Consider the following 22,945-nt stretch of genomic DNA (forward strand, 5'->3'; position numbering starts at 1 on the left):
AGCGCTAGTGACTACTACGTTCGCAGGAGCTCGCCTCCCAGGGTGTTGCGCCATACGGCGGGGGAAACGTGTACGTATGAACGTCGGCACGTCCTTCAGATCAGCCAGCGCTGGGACCCATATCCAGGCTCCGGGCGGCCACCTAGCACGGCTCCGGTGTGCGTGAGACTTGCGGTTCCTGCGCTTCCGGGTGGGAGCTCTCATCTTCACGTCTGTGTGGCGCTGCCATGCGTGCTGGGCAGGCCACCTCGCAGAACTCGCTGTGAGGAACTATTGCGTCGCATCTGCCGCGCCCGCAGACTACCGTGCACAGGCTGCGCTCGCGGGACCGTTCCAGTTGCACTGGGGTTGCACCGAGCACAGCAGAACAAAGAGGCATATTGTAGGCGTACAGACGCCTGATTCGATGAGTCTGCAGCCCAGATTCCGCCCAGATATCATAAGCGCGTCGGTAGGCTTGTGATGCAGGCAGTCGACTATAGCTTGGATTGCGTAATTTGTGTCCCATCTGTATGGTCCACATAGCTAAAAGTGTCATCGGCATTCCGCTGGAATGATCGCCGCGCAGAGGGGTAAGGTGCACTGTCCATCGCCTCCGAAGGCCGTCTATGTATTACGCTACGCATTTCTGGCCATTTCTCTACTCCCTCCCCTGATTACGTGCTGTTTGCGCTGACGACTCCCCTCCCTCCCCATGGTTACGCTGTGCCAAGTGTAATGTCCCAAAAAAGGTCACGTCCGTTCGGCCCCTTATTGAGCGCGAGTTGTCAGGGGTATGAAGAGATGCAAACTTAACATGGACGCGTTGTTTGCCATGGCAAGGATCCAACGGTTTGAAAAGCATATTAAAAAGACTAGCATGATTCGCAACCACACCCGAGCGTAAAGTTACGCTGTCCAACTTAGGACCCTGCCCTCTCATTACGTTTCGGTTACGCTTTATCAACCTCTCCCCTGCATCTGTAACGTAATGTATGAACAGCCTGTTGTACGATTTCTCCATTGCGCGGCGCGTGAACCATCCCCGGCATTGGATATGCCAAGGAACGACAGACAAGGCGGCGGGAAGAGCAGAATGGGTACAGCCACATTTACCCAAGGAACGACAGACAAGGCGGCGGGAAGAGCAGAATGGGTACAGCCACATTTACCCAAGGGATGACAGATATGGCGGCGAGGAGAGCAGAAGGGGCACAGCCACATTTACCCAAATATAGCAAAATTTAACTCTAAGATATTGCAGGGAAAAGAAACGCTAAGGGCTATGTAGCCAGTTGTGCAGTCGACTGGGCTCACCTTTTCCCGAGCATTTGCAGATGGTGGTGCGGAGAGGATCGCTCGGCACGAGGCGCAGGCGGCAGGAATCGCCAGCAGCAGGCGCCGAAGGCTGGCGGCCCCGCGCACTCGTTGAGTAGAGTGTTACTATACGAGTGTCCGCTCTGGGCGCTCTGTACGGTAGCCTCCCGAGATGGGCTAAAGAGGGCAGCACCCGTTGTGAGGTGGGTTATCCTGGAGCTCGAGTGCATGCGTGCTTTGTCGTCGTCTTATGTTGGATAAATTACAGTGCCATGAACAGCATTTAACTGCAGTTATTCATGTTCCTACAATCACATTCGAACGCCAATTTTTTCAGGCAGGTATTGCTGGGTTTCACTAATCAACGTATTTTGCCGCGGCTGCAATACGCTAAGTGTGTTATAGACTCAGTGCTTGATCCCACCGGTCACTGTCGTATTTTGTGAACAGTAATAAACTAAGCATCAGCACATCTTTTCCTCCCTTCGTATGAAGCACCGAGACCGTTTGACGGTGAACGCGGATCTCCACCCACTCCTCGCCGCGAATCCACGCTGCAGCCGGGGCAGCCCTGGCGGGCGCATCCTCGCTGGAGACCCGACTCACCACCGAGTTGCTGGTAGGAAGACGGAGGCGCTACGGGCGCAACATTGGCAAGATTGGCAAGTTGTTTCCGCCCACTCTGCTGAGATTCTGTCGAGGCAAGCGTGAGCTGCTGCGGCGTTTTGTCTGTCATCCGACACATGAACCGCCGAGCTCTCACACATGTCACTCATCTGTCTGTATCATCAACATGCCTGGAGTAACAGCGTCCCCACAGCGCCTCTACCGCCGTTTTCCGGACTCAAAACAACACCGTCGACCCTCCAGTCGCCGTGACGTCACATCCCGCGTAGACCAGCGTCCTGTGGCGTAATGCCGGACCGGCAGCGTATCTCCGACCCGTCCTGCCGGACCGCAGGCGGAGGGGGAGGGGGGGGGGGGGGGTCTCCGGCCACCGCGGGCAGTAAGGGACGCTCGCTTCCAGCGTCACTCTGGCGATCATGTCCGGGCGGCGAGGTCTGGCGTGGAGCGCTGCTGCCGTCGTCCTGCTGGTAGCCGGCACAGCGGCGCGGTACGAGGCGAACAAGGCGGGCAACGACCCCCAAGAGCGCTGGCGGAATGAGCTGCCGCCATTTGAACGTGTCAACAGTGCCGACAAGCAGGTTCATTATGCACGGGTGAGTACGTTGGGTATGCTGCACGATTGGTCTCTGCATGTCAGGTCAGAGTCCACGCACCCATTCATCCATTCAAGGAACCCAGTGCTCGAAAAAACTTTTGTCTCACGTGCCAAGCCACAGTCGGCTCTGCACGTGTTTTGAATGTTTATATCCGATCAGGCGATCGTTGCGTTCAGATGTTAGACTGGCTTTCCGTTGTGCTAATACGCTACATTGCGTGAAATGCTGCGTCACAGGTGGCAAGACGCATGCCTAAGCCGTTTGCCATGATATCGTGAGCTTAACCATGCGACGTTTCTTTCTTGGGTGCCATGTCTTCCTTAATAAGCGCGGGACAGAAATCTCGAAAAACGTCGCACGTCCATGGCACCAGTCCATAGAGAGACTAAAACGGTTCAGTGTCACAGTGCGCTCGCTGGGGCGACGAACAGCCGCCGAGCATGCGCACCCGTGAACGGACTGACGATGAGCCGTCGCGCTCCACCCTCCGACCCACGTCCGTTCGCCTCCGACCCCCGCCTTTGTCTCGCCACGCACAGCAGATGGCTATCGCGGCTGGTCTGGCGGGGTGGCGTCGGCTATGAACGAGCCGGCGTACAAAAACAAACGGCCGTCCGCTTGGTGGCGACGAGAGCCGCTTGTCTGTGAAAGGGATCCGTCCATACATTACGTCGCGCGTGCAGAGGGAGGGGGTTTCGATGGAACGGACCGAACGTGACGGCGGCGTGACAAGGGAGAGAGGGATGTTTTTGTGCAGCGTAGCGTCACATGCAGGTGTGGCTACACATCAAGCTTAAATGTAAAAGGACTTAAAACCTTCGACTGGAACTTATGACAAAAAAGAACGCCGGTTATTTGCTTTGCAGCTCTAGATGAACTATGCATAACTCGCTTGTGTTATTTTTATTTTTGATTGTATTGTATAGCATTGTGTTTCTATTCGCATCAGCAAACTATCAACGCCGTTTGACGCCTGCTGCAGCCCCAGCGTGTGACGCTCGTGACCTTCTCCAACTGCGGCACGGACCATGACCCGATCCAACTGCGGTCACTCGACGTGCCTGACGTCATCAACCTGAAGTCGACCTTTAACCTCAGCGCCGATGTCGTGCTGACCGCGCAGGTCCAGTCGCCCATCAAGGTAGGCGGCTGGGTGATAGTGGGGACTCTGGGAGGTATGTTATCTGCTGGGGTGTTACAGCCCAAAACTCATCGACCTCACCGATCAGGTCGCCTGAGTGCACCGACGAGCGACTTGTGGCATGCCTTCCCCCCGCCCCACCCACCCGCACACCTAATTTTGCCAAGGAGTTTTTTATCCCGGCATCGGCCGAAGAATGCAGGGCCTTCACTTATTATCAGTCAGGTCCCCGATGACGGCTCATGCGGCTTTGGTGGTGTTGGTGAATGAACTTTCCCGGTCTTCCTCCCCGATCACTGTTTCTGAGGCGATGGTCGCACATACCCTCGGTGCCCGCTGTATCTGATCCCGGTTTGTCGTCCTCGGTCCATTCTACCCTACGATTTGGTCCCGGTGTGAACTTTGCTGTCTTGGTCCCGGTATCTGGTCACAGGTTTTGTTCCCATTTCATGGTCGGGGATCTCAGGCTCCTCATCCTTGGCACCGGTCCCAGGTTTCTCGTCACTGGCACCGGTCCCAGGTTCCCGTCACTGGCAACGATCCCAGGTTCACCGTCACTGGCAACGGTCCCAGGTTCCCGCCACCGGCAACGGTCCCACGTTTCCCGTCGCTGGCACCGGTCCCAGGTTCCTGCCGCCCCTGGTGCCGGGGTCGCCGGTCTGCAGTCTCCATCCGTGGTCCTCAGAGCCTCCTCCGGACCTATTCCGCTGTGGCCACCGGTCGCCTTCCTACTGCGCAGTGATGGCAGCCGTACTGCAGTCACCGGAGAGCCAGAAAAAGGTCCCCGTTCCTGTGGTCCTCTCGCCCGACCCCGGTTCCAACACTTCTGGACGCCCGCGCATCGTCACGAAGCGGGCTCACTCTATGCTTGGTTTGCTCCGGTGTCTGATAATGGAGAGAACCAAGCTGAACCAGGCTGTCGGACCGTTCGTCTGTATGAGGATGGATCGTGCTCCGTTTCCAGGTGACGATGAAGGTGCAGCGCCACGTGCTGTTCTGGTGGGTGACGATACCCTGCCTAGAGGGGGCGATCGGCAGCTGCTCCTTCAAAGATGCCTGCCAGCTCATACCGACTCCCACCAACGGCACCTGTCCGCCCTTCTTCGTCGAGAATCACATACCGTGCCTGTGCCCGGTGGGCCCGGTAAGAACTCAGCTGAGCTCATCGGCTCCTGGTGTTGCGTTCTAAACACGCCGTCACCTTCAAAAGCTTGGTCATACACATGCTTCTCTCTGCATAAGCGCGAGCTTGCCGTCCTTGCCCCACCAATGGCTTCCAAATGGTGTCCGGTGGGCTGATAGCTTTCAGCTTTGTGACGTGCAAGTCGTCCTTGAAATTTGCGTTCCGGCTTAAAGGAAATGCTTCATATTCGAATATATTGAAGCATCAATCAGATGTGACAGAACAAGCTCTTTTATAGCCACTCGTACGCTTTTAAGTGGAAAAGCCTGCTCTGGACAACACAATTTTCTGTTAAAAAATATGCTCCTCAATAAGTCATCGTTTGATCGCGACAGCAACACCACAAGATTAATTGAAAGCCATTCGACAGCCGTTGTATCTGGAAATCGTGCTCACGAAGGCCAGATATGGACGACTCGACACTTATGCTTTCATTGGCCTTGATCGCCGCATGACTAATGGGATGGGATGATCTAAATGACGTCATTTTTGCGTTATAGATGCCTGGGTGACTTTGAAATAGTCCGCCCGAAATGGTTTGCACATCTTCGGAGGCGTATATCTCAGGAACTAGAGGGGGTTAGGTCGTAAGAAGGGCAGAACTGTGAACTGTGCCGAATGATCTTCAAAATGGCTAGTTCGGTTCAAAACAGCATACAAATACGAATCACCCACTTTAAGTGCCAACTATGGATCACTCAGTCAAAAAAGGTTGTTCGTTTGCCGTTGGAAGGCTTGGCACCTGGCCAAAAAGTGATTATTTCGACGGAAGTGCATGTTTTGTAGAAAACATTTTCAAAATTTTACATACGGATTTCCATCAACGTCTTGCACTTAAATATTAATATCCCCAGCTCATGCAAAGCCAACTAACTTCCAACGGAGGGGAGCGCACGGAGCCCCAAACCCAAAGACCATATTCCATACAGCCAAAACCTAGCACCAACAGTCGAAGCCTCATATAAATAATCGTTACCTTGACAACTTTCCCAGATTTTGTTCAAAAGGATGCACATCACTCATGCCAGGACCCAGTCCACAGATGCTGAACACCTAGATAGCAAAGGACGCTAAGTCCGTCCCGTCGGGTGTCCCACATGCGCGTGTCGGCATGCGATGGATGAGTACCGTTCAGCTACATAGTGACTTGCGCCTCATGCTGACGGCACGCCCCGTTTCCCGAAGGCCGCGTCCGGTCTCACCCGCGCCGGGCAGCGTCGCGTGGCGGAGGGGCCATGATCCCGCCCCCCCCCCCCTTCCGCGCGGCGGACCATACTTGGAGACCGCCCGCTCCGCTGCGTGTCTCAGTGATCGGCACAGCCGTCACTGGAAATGAAGATTCACAGCTTTTGGTGCTTGAAATCCTCAGGTAGATGGATTCGGACTCGAGATTACAAAAGATTCGAATAGATTCAATTACTGGCATTGAAGTATTGAACGAATGCCTCTTTCTATGGAAAGCACCTTGGGTAACTCTGCTTGATACCCTGCCGATATAGGCGTGATGAATTTGGTTTACGTGAATAAAATGTAAATCCAGGTCATATGTAATCCATTAAATGGAAAATTTGTAAGATAACCCTCAGAATTCGGTTTGATTTCTGGCGACAGGCTCCAATCCTCCCTTTAAATATTCGGGACTCGCAAGATTCGAATCCATTCGAACCCTGGCAATCCGAACCCCCACCTCCACTCTCCACCCACTGCATGCCCATGTCCGGCCGGTGTGCCCGCAGGGTGAGTACCGCCTAGACAACGTGCTGGTGGACCTGGCGGCCGTGCACATTCCGGAGGAGCTAGCGGCCGGCGTCTACTACGCCCGTGTCCGGATCGAGCACGGCGCCGGCCTGCTCGGCTGTTTCGCGATCCAACTGAGGCTGGAGTGAACCCCGGCGCCGGCCTGCTCGGCTGCTTCGCGATCCAACTGAGGCTGGAGTGAACCCCGGCGCCGGCCTGTTTGGCTGCTTCGCGATCCAACTGAGGCTGAGTGAGCCTCGGCGCCGGCCTGCTCGGCTGCTTCGTGATCCAACTGAGGCTGGGGTGAGCCCCGGCGCCGGCCTGCTCGGCTGCTCCGCGATCCAACTGAGGCTAGAGTGAGCCCCGGCGCCGGCCTGCTCGGCTGCTTCGCGATCCAACTGAGCCTCCCGGCACCGGTCCCGGTCGTCCCCGGTCCGCGGGCGGCGGGCGGCGGGCGGAGCCGCGCGCACTCCGGCCGCCTGGGCGCTGTGCTGGTCCCGGCCGCCCCTGGTCGGCGGGTGGTGCCGCGCGCATTCCCGGCCGCCTGGACACTACCCACCGGCAAGGTGTGAGGGGACTGAAGATGGATGGCAGGATGTGTTTGGCTTGTGTTGTAAATGTTTTGGAGTACGTTGTCGTAAACAACATTCCATGACGCTACTATTTGAGGAGGAAAATACACTACCGTGAGCATTGCTATCACAATATATTTCATCGTGGTGATATTGTTGGTTTATGTATCTATCCCATCACGGTGCATGGCGTGCTGACGGCATGTCACCACTGGCAATTGCTGTCACGAGCTAGAATGGAGCGAAGCTGGCCCGTATTGTGGCTCATTGCAGAGTAGGCACCACTGGTTAAGCAGATCTGTCTTCGGCACGAGCGCACAGACCTGATATGAGGACAAAAGGCGGTGAACTATGAGAGACTGGAGCTGCCACACCACAGTTGGCAGCGCGACTTGCAGAGTAACCAATACAAGTATTTTTCTGGTTTTCGTTTTTCAAAAACTTGAAAACGATGGCCTTCAGAGGTAAGCGAAATTTATGGTCAAACCGGAGCCCTGCGGTTTCCTCAAACCTCCAGGGGTCATCGGAGTACATTACCCCTTAATCAGGACATCTACGATGCTGCTCAAATTCATGACACCAGATGGGGTCGACAAGTTGATTACGACAGCGCATGTGCTTTTCCCCCATTATGACTATGATCTCTGGATACCATCAAGGTTTAAGGTCTTTGAAACCGGACTACACGATTTTGCTTGAGCTCATGAAACGTGATGTATAGCCCGGGGGCAGGTAACTATGCTTTTTATCAGGAGGGAGGGGTATTAACAAATGAAAAGCTTCGTCATATTTCAGCCAGTGCATCGCGGAAGTCTTCCTTACGAGGGCGAATGCTTTTTTCATGCCAGCAGGCACGTTTCCAGGGGTTGTCTACGCGGTAGGGACGTTAAGATCCGCCGTTCAGAATTATTAGAAATTTGTATACAGTAGTTATCTACCACATCTACAATTTATATTACATTATTATGACATCCAGCACATTCAGAACGCCAGTGCACCACCACCGCCCCAACAGGACCGTTTCCAGCATAGGAACCTCACGCGCCCAGGGGCGGCGACACCGTGGGGACGTAAGGCACGCCCCTCCCCCAGCTCTCAGGACGTGGGGAACCGTCGTACACAACCGCAGAGACACTCGACATTGTCGAACGCGTGTGCAGGCGTTGTGGTAAAGTGAGTAAGAGCACACATTCTCGCACACAACGTTCAAGGTGCTTGTGTAAACGTTTTCACACACTGGTGGAGCGCTCGCGTACCCATTCTACGGTTAACGTGCGGGCGATCGGAACGTTACACGGGCGCCGTCCTTTGTGTATGGCGCGGGCCCGGCTGTGCATGCGCCGAGACCGGCCGCGATGAGGAAAGCCTTGAGCGTTGAACTCTGAGCGTTGAGGAAGCTCCGAATCAGGTGTTCCAGGCGCTATAGCTGGGTGGTGCGCATGCGCAGTGCAAAAGGTCGTTTCATTCCGGCGCAATCCCAAAGTAGGCCGTGGGGCTGGGCTATTCGGGGCACTACGCATCATGATCTTTCTGGGGTAGATTCTGGAGGACTGGGGACAGGGCCAGTGAGCTGGGGCGGCAGTGCACCAGGGCCAGCGAACTGGGGCGACAGTGCACCAGGGCCAGCGAGCTGGGGCGAGTCAGACCGGTTCGGTTGAGGAGCCAAGTCGACTCGCTGAGCGCCGAGAAAGAACGTTCGGCTGTCTATGTCGTGAGGGGCTGACACACATCAAAGTCCAGGAGCCTCCAGATACCGCGGACTCTCTCCGGGTTAAATCGCTCGAATGTGGCGGCGAAAGGGGCGACATTTCGCTGTCCAGCCGGGACCACATTTGCTGCCAGAGGAGCAGCTCTGCCTCTGCTTGAGAGAGGCTCAGGTCCGGCCAGTGTGGTTCATACTCTCACGGGCTGTGGCTCATGGACCCCCGTAGGCGTCCGTGAGCCACACGTCGACGGAGCCCGCGAAAGTTTGGGTGACGTGACTTCTCATCTGGCTCGGAGACCTGACCTGACCTGAGACCTGACCTAGAAACTGGATCTGTCGCGTCCAGCAGCTCCAGGAAGCTACGCACCGTCGTGACGATTGCTCCATCGCGCTTCACGGAGGGTGGTCAGTTTTTGCCACTCGGTATCTGAAGTGGCGTGTCACGCTGCCGCCCCGAACAGGACTTTGGGTTTGGCGTTTAGAAACGGCACCGTGTCTCGCAACGTCGCCTACATGTTCCGGGTGACGGGATGCTTTGAAGCCGCGTCAAGAGCCAGGTTGAGCTCCAGTAAACAATGGGAGCTCCAGTGGACGCTGTTCGCCCGGAGACACCGGGTCTTCACGTAAGCCGCTACTCCACGGATGTCTGAACTGATCATGACCGCCCCATCAGAATTTTGTCCCATGCAGAGCGCGATGTCAAGATCCAACTGCTCATCTGCTTTCAGATTACCCTGTCTCACCTTTCACCTGGCAGTTCGGGTATGTGTGACACCGCCTTCGCAGCGGCTCAGCGGACGCTGCCAAGCCCGTCTCATGGGCGATCCACCCAGGATAAACGCAATCGCCAACGACGTCGCGTCAGCCATTGCAAAGTGTGTCGGGCAATCATCCAGAGGAAATGCCGACTGTAGTTGCAACGTATCGCCCTTGGTGCGCCGCGACGAGTTGTTGCGGCAATGAAAACTGCGACAAGTGCGCCTGTGACGCAATATCAGGCTATGTTGAGTTCATGCACGGCCGCTGTCTCGAAACGTCCATGCCATGCTTAGCGCCTTTTCAGCTGCCAGGAAAATGCAGACTAAGTCCTTTCACGATGCGCCGTTAAAACGCATCGATTCTTTTTTTCTCGCAAACGCATTTCTGTCTCACCGCTTGGCCTGTAAAAATCGATAAGTTAGATCATTCAAACACGTTGCATGGCAAAACAATGCGTCACAAGCAAACGGTTAAACAATACTTTCTGTGGAGTATCACATGGTGCATCCTCTGGAACAACAAAGTGACGCATTTTTTAAAAAGTAAGGGTGTAAAATGGAGAGGGATATGAGAGCCACGCCATGCTTGACGTCACGTTACATTTTCGCCTTAAATTGTTCCGGTGGGCTTAAATTTTGCTATCGGATGTTGGAGTGAGGGTTCATGCAACAAGCACCGCTTAGCTGGGGGTCTGATCCCGGAAATCCATCCAAACAAAAGGTTCGGACTAAATGCCTCAAAAATCACGAAAAGTGGTTGGCTCCAGTCCCGTTTTCGGTGTAGCAGTGCTAAGCAGTTGTCCTAGAATGCAGTCGCGGTCCCTTGACGGCAAGCAGGTACTTCCTATTTGAACAGTGGGCCACACGCCATTATCAAGGTCCTATGTTATGACCTGTTCGGGTGTACTTCATGGTTTAGGGGCCCTCCGCATTGTGTTGTGGGATTTATTATTTAAATGGAGGACCCTACGCTTTTGCTGGGACCCACATCTGCTAACTTCTCGCGTGCTTTCGGTCATTCCCGGGCCCTCCATACTACGTCTGCGATGATTCTCGTTTCAGTGGATGACCCTATGCTCTTGTTGGGGCTCAATCTATTAAGCTGCTTGGGCTAGTGGTGAATCCAGCGGGGGGAGGGGAAACGGAACCACGCCCCTTGCACCCCAAGAGGACAAATAGGCTCAGAAGGGGTCTCATGTCCGGGCGAACGGACGCAGTTTTCGGACACAAAACACAACACAATTGGACGTCTACGGGTCTCCAGAGGACCAAGGACAGTCACAGGCGAAACTGAATAGCCCGTCAACAGAGAAAGCTAATTCTTTGCTGATTGGCCGGGTGGTGATTGGAAACATTTTGAGGCTCATTACGCTATCCAGAGGCGTTACGCTGCTGCCGGGCCCTATATCTCCACTTGCCGAGTTAGTCCGATTGCTAAGGAGCCTTCCATGCTGTCCTTGATCTCTTTGCATTTTCTCGTAGGGCCCTATGCTGCTATTGGGGTGCTGTCCGCCAACATGCCTAGGCACTCTTGATCGATCAGCGGCTCTTCACAGATTCTTCCCATGCATCCGAAAGGCTCTATGCGCCTTTGTCGGGCCCCATATACCGCGGTACACTCCGTTGCTCAGGGGCCCTTCATATCAGTCCCCGTTCTTTCCACTTGCTGCTCTTGTTGGGGCCCATATAAGGCAGGGCATCGAGCCACTTAATTTAGTGACGCTCTACATTGATCTAGAGTTATTTTCCTTCGGTAATGTTTGCGGAGGACCCTTTGCTCATATCGGGGCCCTTTCTGTTGATCTGCTCGGACACTCTTGATCGCAAAGCGGCATTTCTTCACGCGCACTGGTCTTAGGTAATTTCCTTTGCTTAAAGGGCCCTGTGCTCTGGCCGAGGCCTTTTATGTCAGCCTGCCGGGGCACTCCCGACCGTTCAACGGACCACCACGTTGGTCTTGGGTTCTTCTCGCTTGTTCTGAGGACCCTTCCCTTGCTGACGGGGGCCTCTTTGTTGCTGGCCTACCACGATACCCATGGTCGCTCACGTTCCGTCCATGCTGACCTTGGTGCATTAGCCTAAGAACGGCAGTCGGATATTCGCCGATTAATTTTCACGCCCAATTGTTAAACATAATTTCAGGTGTAACCGACCTCGTATGTGTAATTACCGTTGGTTATTGAATTTGTGACACTTCTTCCATTTGTTCATCACGTTCTTAGTGTATTTTAAATTCCATGATATTTTGCACTCCTCATAACAAACAAAGCAAACACTTTTCAGTGGTCACCAGCCATCAACTGATGACATCGACCAACCGGCTAGCTGTAAGTAAGCTTTGAATCAAGTTTGTGCTTGATTTCAATGGAATTTAGCAGCCAAGTTTAGGGTATTTTGCCATGTTTTTCGGAACAACCTAGCCTTTAAGTGACATAATTTACCATGATATGGGGAATGAATAAGCTCCATGTATGTACATACGCAACACACTTATTTGTCTAGGGCTGCGGACAGATAGATGTGTTCCCGTTAACAAAATAACATATTAAGAAGCCTAAAATGTAGTGGCCGGAATGCGGCAATTTTTTTTTTGGGGGGGGACACTAACTGTAGGGAGCCCATAGTGTTGCGTGCTCCCGCCCGTTGACGAAATCCTGGATCCGCCCCTGGCGAGCTCGGCGAGCTCTCGAATATATGAATGCGCTACAATGCATCATGCGATTTAGTCTCTCTTATTGTTAAGACCCGCGTGTGTGTTTGTGTGCGTGCGTGCGTGTGCGTGTGTATGTGTGTGTGTAGGTGTATGCATACATGCGTGTGTGCGTGCGTACGTGCGTGCGTGTGTACATGCGTGCTTGTGTGCGTGCTTGTGTGCGTGCGTGCGTGCGTACGTATTTAACAAAAACACAAAAATTCAGTATTCTTAGATAAATTGGTTGATCCCTCTTAACATAATTATGGATTCATTCCTGTCAACAGGGTAGTCAAGACTTGGCAGTCAGGCACAGAAACTGTTGTAATCAAAGCTTCCATGCATCTGAAACCAAACACCAGCAAGCGTGGTTGCTCAGAGGAGTTGTACGCCCAAGTGCCGAATCCCGCTACATTTTTTTTCATGTTAGTCCTCACATGCATGAAACACGTAAGCTGTTGAGCGCATTTGCGGGGGACATTGCTCACATAGATAAGACAGCATTAGTAGACTTATTTCTCGGAGAAAAACCGGGACAATGGAGAAATAGATCTGTTGATATTTCGGCAGCATGTCTTTGCCAAAACGAATAGCAGAATTGAATTCTGCTTGAATTCTCCTCAGAAGACAATTCTGAAGTGGGTTCTCCTGGTTTTTCCCCGAAGAATACGGCTACTACTACTGTCTTATCTTTGTTACATGCCCGATTACCATCAAATTCCTTGACCTATTTAACGTCTCATACATTTTTGATGACGGTGATGTTTTACCGCGAATACAGTATTTACATAATAGCGTACATGAGCTCACACTGAACAGCATTCGTTGTGTGAACATGAGCCGCGATGACCCGCGCGGCCCGCTCCGTCATCCGACCCCATCTGAGGGGCCGCAACCACCAGATGTGCCACCAGCCACCAGCCAGAGGCCATACCAGCCAGCGGCAGATGGCGAGCTTCCCAACGACTCGAACCCACCCACCCCATCGTGGGTTGGTTAGGAGGAAGGCGACCCAACCAAAGTGAGCAGCGGGGTACAATGTTGGAAGCGAAAGAAAGGGTTGGGCATGGCGTGTAAAGTACACATGCCTTCTTAGCTGCACCGTATACGTATCGAAAGGATTGTCCTTTCACATATGCTGTTGGCCGAAACGGTTGCCTGGGAGGATCTGGGCTGGCGGGGGACGAACTGCGTGAATAGCAGTGAATTGCTGGCTGGGTTGGTAAAAGGTGACTGGGGGCTAGTTCTCTTTCCCGGAAGCTCTCCTTCTTGCAGTTCGAACAGCGAGGACCACCAAATTCTTATAGCGCCTGTGCTGCTCGGTGGTTCAGCCCAGCATCTGTGAAAAACATACCGCACGTTGACATTTATTACAGCTGAATACATAGCGGTGCCGACAGTAGAGTGCATAAGCCGAACACGTCTAAGAAATCAGAGATACGGGATTCGATTAAATTCTTCGCAGTGCCCGCCCTTCCTCCCAGGGTAAGAAGCAGGCGACGCCACCTAGCCTCAACACAACCCCAACAACGGTCGTTAGAGCCGCAGCCATAACTGAGCCGTACACAACTAAATACATGCACCGTCGAGCGCGCAACCACATACCCTGATTAATATGTGTGCAAGCGACCTTCGCAATGGACGAAATATTATTATATGGCACGGGAACGCATGATCACAGCGGTGGATATGTTCTCAAGAACATAAGGCGTTGCCATCGTAAAAGACTCCTTTCAATCTGATGCTTCCAGCTCATTCCTTCGTTTGAATCATCACCGTCCAGCGAACATAGGTGCAGAATCGTGTCCGGTTTAACACATATGATTGTGTTTCACATTTGATGGTGATGCTCATACTCAGATATCATACTTCGATACCATACTCAATATTGGAATATCTCTAACAACTGAAGGCGAAGGGTGGATGCTGGGATATGCAGGCAAATCCCGACATCGGTATCCCAGAAATCCGGAATTGAATTAAACCCCAGCCCTGAAAGTCATATTTTTCCAACTCGTGGGCACATTATCGCGCAAGTTTTTACAGGGCACTTCTGTAACATTGTGAGGCAAGCCTAACTGTGGGAGACTGATGTAAATATATTGCTGGCCAGCGCTTCGTGCCAGTCCTCACCATAAAATACCACCTTGCACTAAGTGGTCACACCCATGCATCATGGCTCAGTTCTACGCACACTTTCCCCGCCTGCCACACGGTATGGGTGCGCGGGCCCAGAGGAGTTCGTTTAGCGTTCACTGCAGAACACCCCCGGCACAGCGCACCAGAAAGGGAAAAATACGCTTGCTGCACATGTGTAATTTATCAATGGTCATATTCAAATTAGAATGGTTCTAGAACCTACTCCGATGCTTTCCAGTTCCAAACACGGCAACTTGCCTTGGAAATAGCCTGAACAATGAATTAAGATCAAATGCGCATTTTATCCAATTCAGATTTATGCGTGCAGTCATTTACAAACACGTGAAGGAACCCCATCTTAAGGCCACAGAGTCCCACCCTCTTTGGCCCGTACCAAAAACCCACCCCTGAGTGCCCACGGTGCGGAGCACCTCGAATGACCGAACTCCACGGCCTACGTAGGGTTTGCGCCGGGTTGACATAAGCCTTTCCGTTGTGCACGCGCACCGCTGTGGCGCCTGGAACACCTGATTCGGATTTTTTTCATCGCTCGACGGCCGGCCTCGGGTTTGCCAAACTGAGTTTGCCAAATTACACACACACACACACACACACACACACACAACACACACACACACACACACACACACACACACACACACATATATATATATATATATATATATATATATATATATATATATATGCGTATGTATGTGTGTGTATAGGAGTCATTAAATGGATAAAATCCCAAAATAAGCAAGCCAGCGCTGGGCCGACCCCCAAAATTTGGGTGAAATGCAAGTCTGATGCTAATCCATACAGCCCAAAAGCAATATTCCATCATCAGCGCACTATCCGGATGTCATTTTCTTCCACAAGGCCTGCAATCCAGGATATATCCATATCTTGCTCACCCGGCAGATACCACTGCTGTAATTAAGGTGCGAAAGTTTCTCCAGGCACGTTTCCAAACCCCTTTCCCATACTTGATCCGGGATCCCCAAATGGTGGAGGTGTTCTACTCCCATTAATAACACATAAATCCATAAAGTTCACCCCTATGCACCCCATTTCCGATGCTTGAGCCTTGGGTTATCCGCCTGCGGTGCTTAGTATCCATGCGTACCAAACTACGCGGCCTTAAGCATAGACATGCTTTTAGTGTGTGTCAATCGTAGAGCCAGTAACCGCGGTGTCAATCGATACTAAACACCATTTCCCTCTTAGTAAGAGTTCGTACTAAATATTATCGCGGATGTGTTGGTTTGTACGCTGGGCACCAAGCAAGACTGGGGAGACTTGTGAGTGGGGAAGCTCCGTGGATTATCGGGGAAATAGGTATACGTTGGATAATTTCCCTCGACCGAACGGACCCCAATTGGGAAGGGCTTTCCGCCCTAGTTATGCGATTGATGCTTCATAATTTAGTATTTTAGGTGTAGCAAGTAATGGCGAGGAAAACGCCGCGGCGAAGGTGGCGAGAGCCGGTTTTCGTGAGCCTTGCCTTCGCTTGTGCAGATATTTGTGTCTATCGGACGGCGTTTCTCGGTAATACTATTTGTGTGGTGTTGCACGAAGCATTTTTAGGGTAAGACCTTGGGAAAGAGTGAGCGCCAGTTTGCTTCTGTGAGGACTTCAGTTCTTTTGATGTGTCTTCTGGTATGTTCTGTGGCAATGTAGTCAGAAGATAACATGGGTGTTGGGATTGGGAATACGCTAGTCTGCAAGACGTGGCAGACCGGTCTACGTGATATTTGGGGCAGGTCTGATGCTGCATGAATTGGGGAAGTCAACTTCTCAGCTTGAGGCAGGGGCTGATGGCATTGTGACCTGGGATCTCCAAGATTTTAATCATGACCTAATTTGCACCATGTGACTTCTAATTAGGCACCCCTATTAGGTACCCGGATTTGGTGCTCTGTCCGAGATGGGTTAACATCACTTTTGCCCTGCATATACCACATACAAAGTTGTTTCATCTTGTTTTGAATTTACAGCATTCATAGCATTCATCAACTGACAATGTGTTGTGTGGCCAGTTGCAGCTGGCTTATCTGTTCAGTGCAAGCAGTGAAAGCTGGTGCAATTAAATTGCTTCATACTTATGTGATAGCTTTTGTTCTAGCACTTCAATATCTTTGATACATTTTACTGGTTTTGATTTAACACATACATTAAATTTTTTAATAATTAACACATACATTACATTACACATAACACATACATTAAATTTAATTTAATTTTGTGGATTGGGAATGCAGCTATCAAAAGTCTGATGTTATGTGTTGATCCAGGTCATACTTGATGGCCAGGTAATGCAACCAAGAAATCATTGATTCAGCTGATCTGTCCTAGGCCTTTCCTGAATTTTGGCAAGGAATTGGTGCTTAAAGAACATTTATGTATGCTCTATACTGAGTATTGGTCATCGCCTGTGTCCTAGTCTGAGTCTTCAACTTATGAGATATTTTGGACAGGGTCTCATTTTGGATACAAATATGTTTATAAGGCACCTCCATGTTGTGAGTTATATGATGTCTATACCAATACATGATAGCACAATACAATGTATACAATATATCAAAATTACATGAAAGCCAGTAGATAATAGTTAAAATGCACACAAGAAAAGAAATGACAGACATCCACACCCAATGCAAAGCATAGACAACATGAAAAAATATGAAGTCAGTTGATATTGTCTGAACATTAGGTACATCATGATAGCTTTGTTAGTGAAACTATATTTGGGTAGTTTGTCATATTTTCAGCAATGAATCATTAAGCAACACATTTTAATGGAGCTGTTGGATATTTGCTGACTCTTGGTCAGAAGCTTTAGCAAAGTCACTAGGTTGATGTTCTGGTATTCCTACCATGTTATTAGATAGTTCACTGCTGCTGAGCACAACAATTAAATGCATGCTAAAATTTTGCACCAAGCTGGAAATAGCACTCTATATGTAAATATCAGTACTTTGTAATATTTTATGTTCATTCATGTGAATTTCACTTCATGATGTAAGTGAACAAACATGAGAAGGACTGGGCATGAGGGGAGATAGTGTTCATGTGGCTTGTATCATTTTCCATGACTTTATTTGCATGCTGCCCATTTCAGTCTCTAGTCTTGTAATTATGTGTTCCTTTTTACAGACTACACTTCCAACTGAAGAGCAGCTTTTTGTAAAATCAAAATGCTTGTTAGAGGAACCATTCATTTTCTGGTAAGTAATGGACACGTGTTTTCTGATGTATTCAATTTCACTTATTTTATATGAGAGTAGGCGTGCTGTCTGTAATAGAATGTCGTTTAACAACTGCCATTTAAAATCAACAGAGGCTCTTGCAACAAAGGCTCAAAGAACAAAAACAATGCATTGCAAGCCTTATGCTAACTTTGCACCAAGACTCATTAAAGAATCCATGTATTGTGCTACCATTCACAGTCATACTAAAACACAATTTGTGATATTTGTTGGGGCCCATGGTTTTATTCACCAGAGAATAAACACAATTTTCTTTGAAAACTGTCAAATTATACCAGACATTCAGTGGTTGATGCTACTTCCATCAACAATAATTTTATTGTGTTATGAAAATGCATGTGTACTCCACCCAACCATTTATATTTTGTCATGCAGTTTGATGTATGTGCCAACATGTAAAGATCCATTCTCTGATGCTATGGATGAAATAGGTCCAAGGTCCCTCACTGTGATGTCCGGAGTATCCGTTAAAGTGGCCGGCCCTCCCGCAGCGCGGCTGCTCGCGGCCGCTCAGCACGAGCGCCACCTGCCGGGCGCAGGTGATGGTGCGCGACGCGCTGAACGGCGCCATGGACGAGGAGATGGCGCGCGACGAACGCGTCTTCCTGCTGGGCGAGGAGGTGGCCCAGTACGATGGCGCCTACAAGGTGTCGCGCGGCCTCTGGAAGAAGTATGGCGACAAGCGCGTCATGGACACGCCCATCACCGAGTCCGGCTTCGCCGGCATCGCCGTCGGTGCCGCCTTCGTGAGTGCGGGAGGTAGTCGGAGGCGGCGGCCGACGCTGATCTGGGTCGTACGCTTATGATCTGCACGGGATATCGGGTCTGTCATGCAGCAACGTTTTTGGGCAGTGGGAATCTTGAACTAGGCATATGTCTAATATGCCCAATATGCCCCACATGCCCCAAGCCTTTTTGCAGCCAGCCCTGCGAGAATGGGCCGTTGTATCGAATGCATTAAAAATACTTATTTCGGTTGGTATCTGTGGTCTGATGGTGCATAACAACCAAAACGCTGCATGTATTTGGCCATGTTTTTGTTAAACAGTTACTTGGCATGCCTCATCACACCACATTTCCAAAGCTGGCTATTGACACTGGCTGTATTCCTAACTATGCGTTCTTCATTTCGTGACGTGACCCTTTTCAGGCGGGGCTGCGGCCAATCTGTGAATTCATGACTTTCAACTTTTCCATGCAAGCTATCGACCAGGTGATCAACTCGGCAGCCAAGACCTACTACATGTCTGCCGGCCTGGTATGTCATCTCTCGTCTCGGAGCAATCGCCAGACTCTGCACAAACACAAGTAGCTCTTATGCTCATTGGTTGGGCAATATCTCATGTCCTTTTAGTGGTGATAGGGACGGGGAAATAGTTCGCGGAATATACAAAAATGGCGATCAAGTATGGTGCCCAGCCTCGTGGGCCACACACCCCAGCTTGGTGTTCGCCACGGAGGACGGGATTGTGTTTTCTTCGTCACACCGTATTGCATGCATGGTATTACGCCTTTCAGAGAAAGAGTCGTGTAGCTCACTGCAAACCACGCTCCAACATTCAGGCGCTGTTGTGATTTGGGAGGGCCCAGGGGCCAACCTCCGGATGGTCTAAGGGTCTTAACTCGTTATAGGGGCAGGTGAAAGGACCACCCCTTTGCCCCGGCTTGGTCACGTGCTTGGCTGTGGCTCTGTTGTGACTTCCGGTGCTGTCCTGCCGAGCTTACCACGACCATTGCCCATCGTGCACAGATGAACGTCCCGATCGTGTTCCGCGGCCCGAACGGCGCGGCGGCCGGAGTGGCGGCACAGCACTCGCAGTGCTTCGCTTCCTGGTACTCCAGCTGTCCCGGCCTCAAGGTCAGTGCAGGGCTCGCGGCGACTCCCAGTATTCAAGGCGTCCTGGCCTCAAGGTCAGTCCACATCTCGCGGTGATTCAGGGCACTTCAGCTGTCGTGGCCTTGAGGTCAGTCCAACCTTCGCAGTAACTTTTGACACTCCAGCTTTCTCGGCGTTAAGGCCAGCCCAGGCCTCGTGGTGATTCCCAACACTCCAGCTGTCCCGTTCTTCATAAGCCGTGGAAGCCCATCCCTGCGGAGTAAGCCCATTCCTTACCTATGACATCACGACGGAAGCCCTCTCCTACCTGTGACGTTACGACCCAAGCCCCACTCGACCGAGAGGCGAAGTAAGTGCGTTTGTTTATGAGTAAGACGTCTGTGGTGGCATAGCAACACAAAGCAGCGGTCGATGCGCTGTTGAAGGCATGCAGTTGGGGATGAAAGGTGTCTGGATATCTCAGTAGAGTCTGGATCGTTGCTGCCATGTCGGTTGATCGCCATTAAACCAGGGCCGGTAGCGACCAGTCGAAGTCAGGTTTAACTGACTAAAACAGGCCGTCAAAAAACTGCCGGTGGCATAAGCTGCCATAAACCACGAAATTTCAGATACTATAGTAATTGCTTCTTCGGGTTATGCAACTCTAAAACAGCTTAAAAGTACAACTAGCGCATGCATATGCATGTACGATGTACAAATACGTATAATAAATGCGCACAATACGACTAATACACTTCTCAGAACAAAATGTGGCTTCCTCGACAGAACAAATATCGTGAGCTTTATCATAGGTTGACGACACTCGTTGTTTCGACGTTTGCCTGTGTTACCTATTTCCACCATATTTGCGGCCGACTCTACAGCACCAACTTGCAGTGAAGTGGACGGACTTCAATCAGTGTTGATCGTAGCCATCGTTTTCATGTTTGCCGGAATCTAGTTTCATCTGGCCAAAATGTCATTTTTGCGTCAGCCCACGGGTACTTCGTTCTCGCCGACCTTCCTACGCCTCTTGCGATATCTTGGCTATGGGTGCATGCAGCCCGCCTAGTGATGATAATCACGAACTTCCCTTTCGAAACCACGTTTTACGATCACACATGTTGCCTGCTGCGTTCGGCTAGCGGGCGCGCCGTGATCGTCTTCTGGCCCCGTGACAAACGGCGCTGCGCCACTGCCGCCGCAGGTCGTATCCCCGTACAGCTCCGAGGACGCCCGCGGTCTGCTCAAGTCGGCCATCCGCGACCCGGATCCGGTGGTATTTCTGGAGAACGAGCTGATGTATGGCCTGCCGTTCGAAGTGAAGGAGGAGCTGCTGAAGGACCGCGACTTCCTGGTGCCCATCGGCAAGGCCAAGATTGAGCGCGAAGGTGCGGCATAATGGCGGTGTGGCAGATGTCTATATGCAGGGGCTGAATTGTTGGACTGTCTTTTGTTTATAGCATGTTCACAGTGTGAAAGCCTTTTGCGATATGTGCACAATGATCTATTTCTATTTCAGAAACTCAGCAAACGGTTGTGTATTTTGCTTGATGGCGGAGTTGATCAATGACTTGTGCCGCCGCACAGTCTGAGCCGTGTCCATGGCAGCACCAGTGACTTGTCGGCGGCGCCATACCACGAGCAATGCATCCCCGGCCCTGTGAGGTGGCATTCGGCGCCCGCGGTGACCGGCCCCCGGCTCACAGGCTCGCACGTGACGCTGGTGGCGTTCTCGCGTCCGGTGGGCATCTGCCTGGAGGCGGCCGAGCAGCTGGCTGCCCAGGGCATCGAGTGCGAGGTGATCAACCTGCGCACGGTGCGGCCGCTCGACATGGCCACCGTCGAGAAGTCCGTCACCAAGACGCACCACTGCCTGACTGTGGAGCAGGGCTGGCCGCAGTGCGGCGTCGGCTCCGAGATCTCCGCCCGCATCATGGAGTGTGAGTTGCCGTGGCCACGGGCGCGGCGAGGCGCACCAGGCACCCCAGCTCGCTTCAAACAGCTGCCGCGCATGGTATAGTGTCCTCGACCGTGGTTGGGGGAGTGGGGCCGGGCAGTTTCGATTGACCGTATTCTGTGCGTCATGACAAGCGGCACTGTAAATTGCAGGGTCATATTGTGGTCCCCGATCTCTTGAGTCAGTGATCAGGTCCCCTTCGGGAAAACGGCTGTCGCATGTTTCTCACGTAGGCTACCATCGTTTAAAACTACTGGACAAATACCGATGTGGATAGACGAAATAGGAAAGAATGTACGAAATATGGATGTTACAGAAGACAATGTCGAACTTTCTGAACTTCTTTGGGTCATTCGTTGCTGCCATACATGTGAGCATGTTTTCATTCGTCCAATCATCTGGTCTTCAATGGCATGTCACAGTACATTGTACGCCTGTCCCACATGTGTACTATGTCGGTAATTCGAAAATCGTAGACATGCCTGGGGATTGCGCCTGCTGGGTTCGCGGTCTTTCTGATGCGTGTTTTTGTTGCGCCTTTTATAATTGCATTTGATTGCGCCAGCTGCCCTACACGGCGTGCCGTAGGCGACGTGGTCGCCCATTGACACCCTGTCATGCTTGGTGCCGACTTATCATGTTTGTGAGGCAGGTTTCCAGCGACTTCGTATAGGGTTTTCCACGATTCCGGTGCCCGTGCGCTGCCGCTCGGTCAGTGTTCTTGAGCGCTGTCCCAGTGCGCGGCGTGCGGAGCCTGACCAGCTGGCGTGACCTGTCCCGATGCTCTCCACGCGCAGCTCCGGCCTTCTACGAGCTGGACTACCCGGTGACGCGGCTGTGCGGCGCCGACCTGCCGATGCCGTACGCCAAGAGCCTGGAGGAGGCCGCCCTGCCCACCGCCGCCGACATCGTCGCGTCAGTGAAGAAAGTCCTCAACGCGTCGTGAGCTGGACCTGCTCGAGGTTTCGGGGACGGCAGGCGTGGCCGCCTCCACCGTGAAGCGCACCCGGCCCCGGCCCCGCACAGCAGCGCTAGGCCCGTGTGGTGGTGGTACCGGTGTTACTGATCGTGTCTGAGCGTGTTTTATGTTTGGCAGAATGTACGGGGGGGGGGGGGGGGGGGGGGGGCAGAGTGTACGGGGAGACGCGGCGTCCTGCTAGTTTGGCCATGCGCAACACCCAGCTTACTTCAGCGGGCCCTGAGCTTGGCACGAACGTTTTGACGACGAGTGGGTTTTTCTCAGGTGGGCGCTGACGGTGCAATAGCGCGCGAACCTCATAGTGGAGCTCACTGCTTCTGACGCGTGTCATGCGGTTGATGTGGTCATGTGGTCCGGGTCATTTGGCCGTGATATCCGTGTTGTATACAGATCGAGTCTGCGCGTTCTGTGGTTTTCTTCAATGCCGTGATATTCAGGATGTCCGGGCACGATATAGTGGTCGTACTGCATG

General features: G+C 52.0%; 2 protein-coding genes across 5 annotated transcripts; both read left to right on the plus strand.

Moving 5' to 3' along the window:
- The first annotated feature begins 2,335 nt into the window (after nucleotides 1-2,335).
- Nucleotides 2,336-7,303, plus strand: LOC119110880 (uncharacterized). Its single transcript, XM_037234757.1, has 4 exons — nucleotides 2,336-2,516; nucleotides 3,502-3,660; nucleotides 4,625-4,804; nucleotides 6,580-7,303. The coding sequence occupies exons 1-4, from the start codon at nucleotides 2,340-2,342 to the stop codon at nucleotides 6,727-6,729; spliced, it is 666 nt and encodes a 221-aa protein (XP_037090652.1). The 5' UTR covers nucleotides 2,336-2,339; the 3' UTR covers nucleotides 6,730-7,303.
- An 8,422-nt stretch (nucleotides 7,304-15,725) lies between these two features.
- LOC119110883 (pyruvate dehydrogenase E1 component subunit beta, mitochondrial) lies at nucleotides 15,726-22,876 on the plus strand. Of its 4 annotated transcripts, none has more exons than XM_037234762.1 (8): nucleotides 15,726-15,750; nucleotides 17,606-17,676; nucleotides 18,210-18,464; nucleotides 18,869-18,976; nucleotides 19,469-19,576; nucleotides 20,742-20,925; nucleotides 21,244-21,477; nucleotides 22,292-22,876. In XM_037234762.1, exons 2-8 carry the CDS (start codon nucleotides 17,647-17,649, stop codon nucleotides 22,438-22,440), a joined length of 1,068 nt encoding a protein of 355 aa, XP_037090657.1. In that variant the 5' UTR covers nucleotides 15,726-15,750; nucleotides 17,606-17,646; the 3' UTR covers nucleotides 22,441-22,876. The 4 variants fall into 4 exon arrangements, with proteins under 4 accessions (XP_037090657.1, XP_037090656.1, XP_037090655.1 ...); XM_037234761.1 differs by lacking the exon at nucleotides 15,726-15,750 and adding an exon at nucleotides 15,900-15,997; XM_037234760.1 differs by lacking the exon at nucleotides 15,726-15,750 and adding an exon at nucleotides 15,930-16,037.
- The last annotated feature ends 69 nt before the right edge of the window (nucleotides 22,877-22,945 follow it).

Source organism: Pollicipes pollicipes, unplaced genomic scaffold (genome assembly GCF_011947565.3).
Source record: "Pollicipes pollicipes isolate AB1234 unplaced genomic scaffold, Ppol_2.1 Scaffold_7243;HRSCAF=8683_pilon_pilon_pilon, whole genome shotgun sequence".
Taxonomy (NCBI): domain Eukaryota; kingdom Metazoa; phylum Arthropoda; class Thecostraca; order Pollicipedomorpha; family Pollicipedidae; genus Pollicipes; species Pollicipes pollicipes.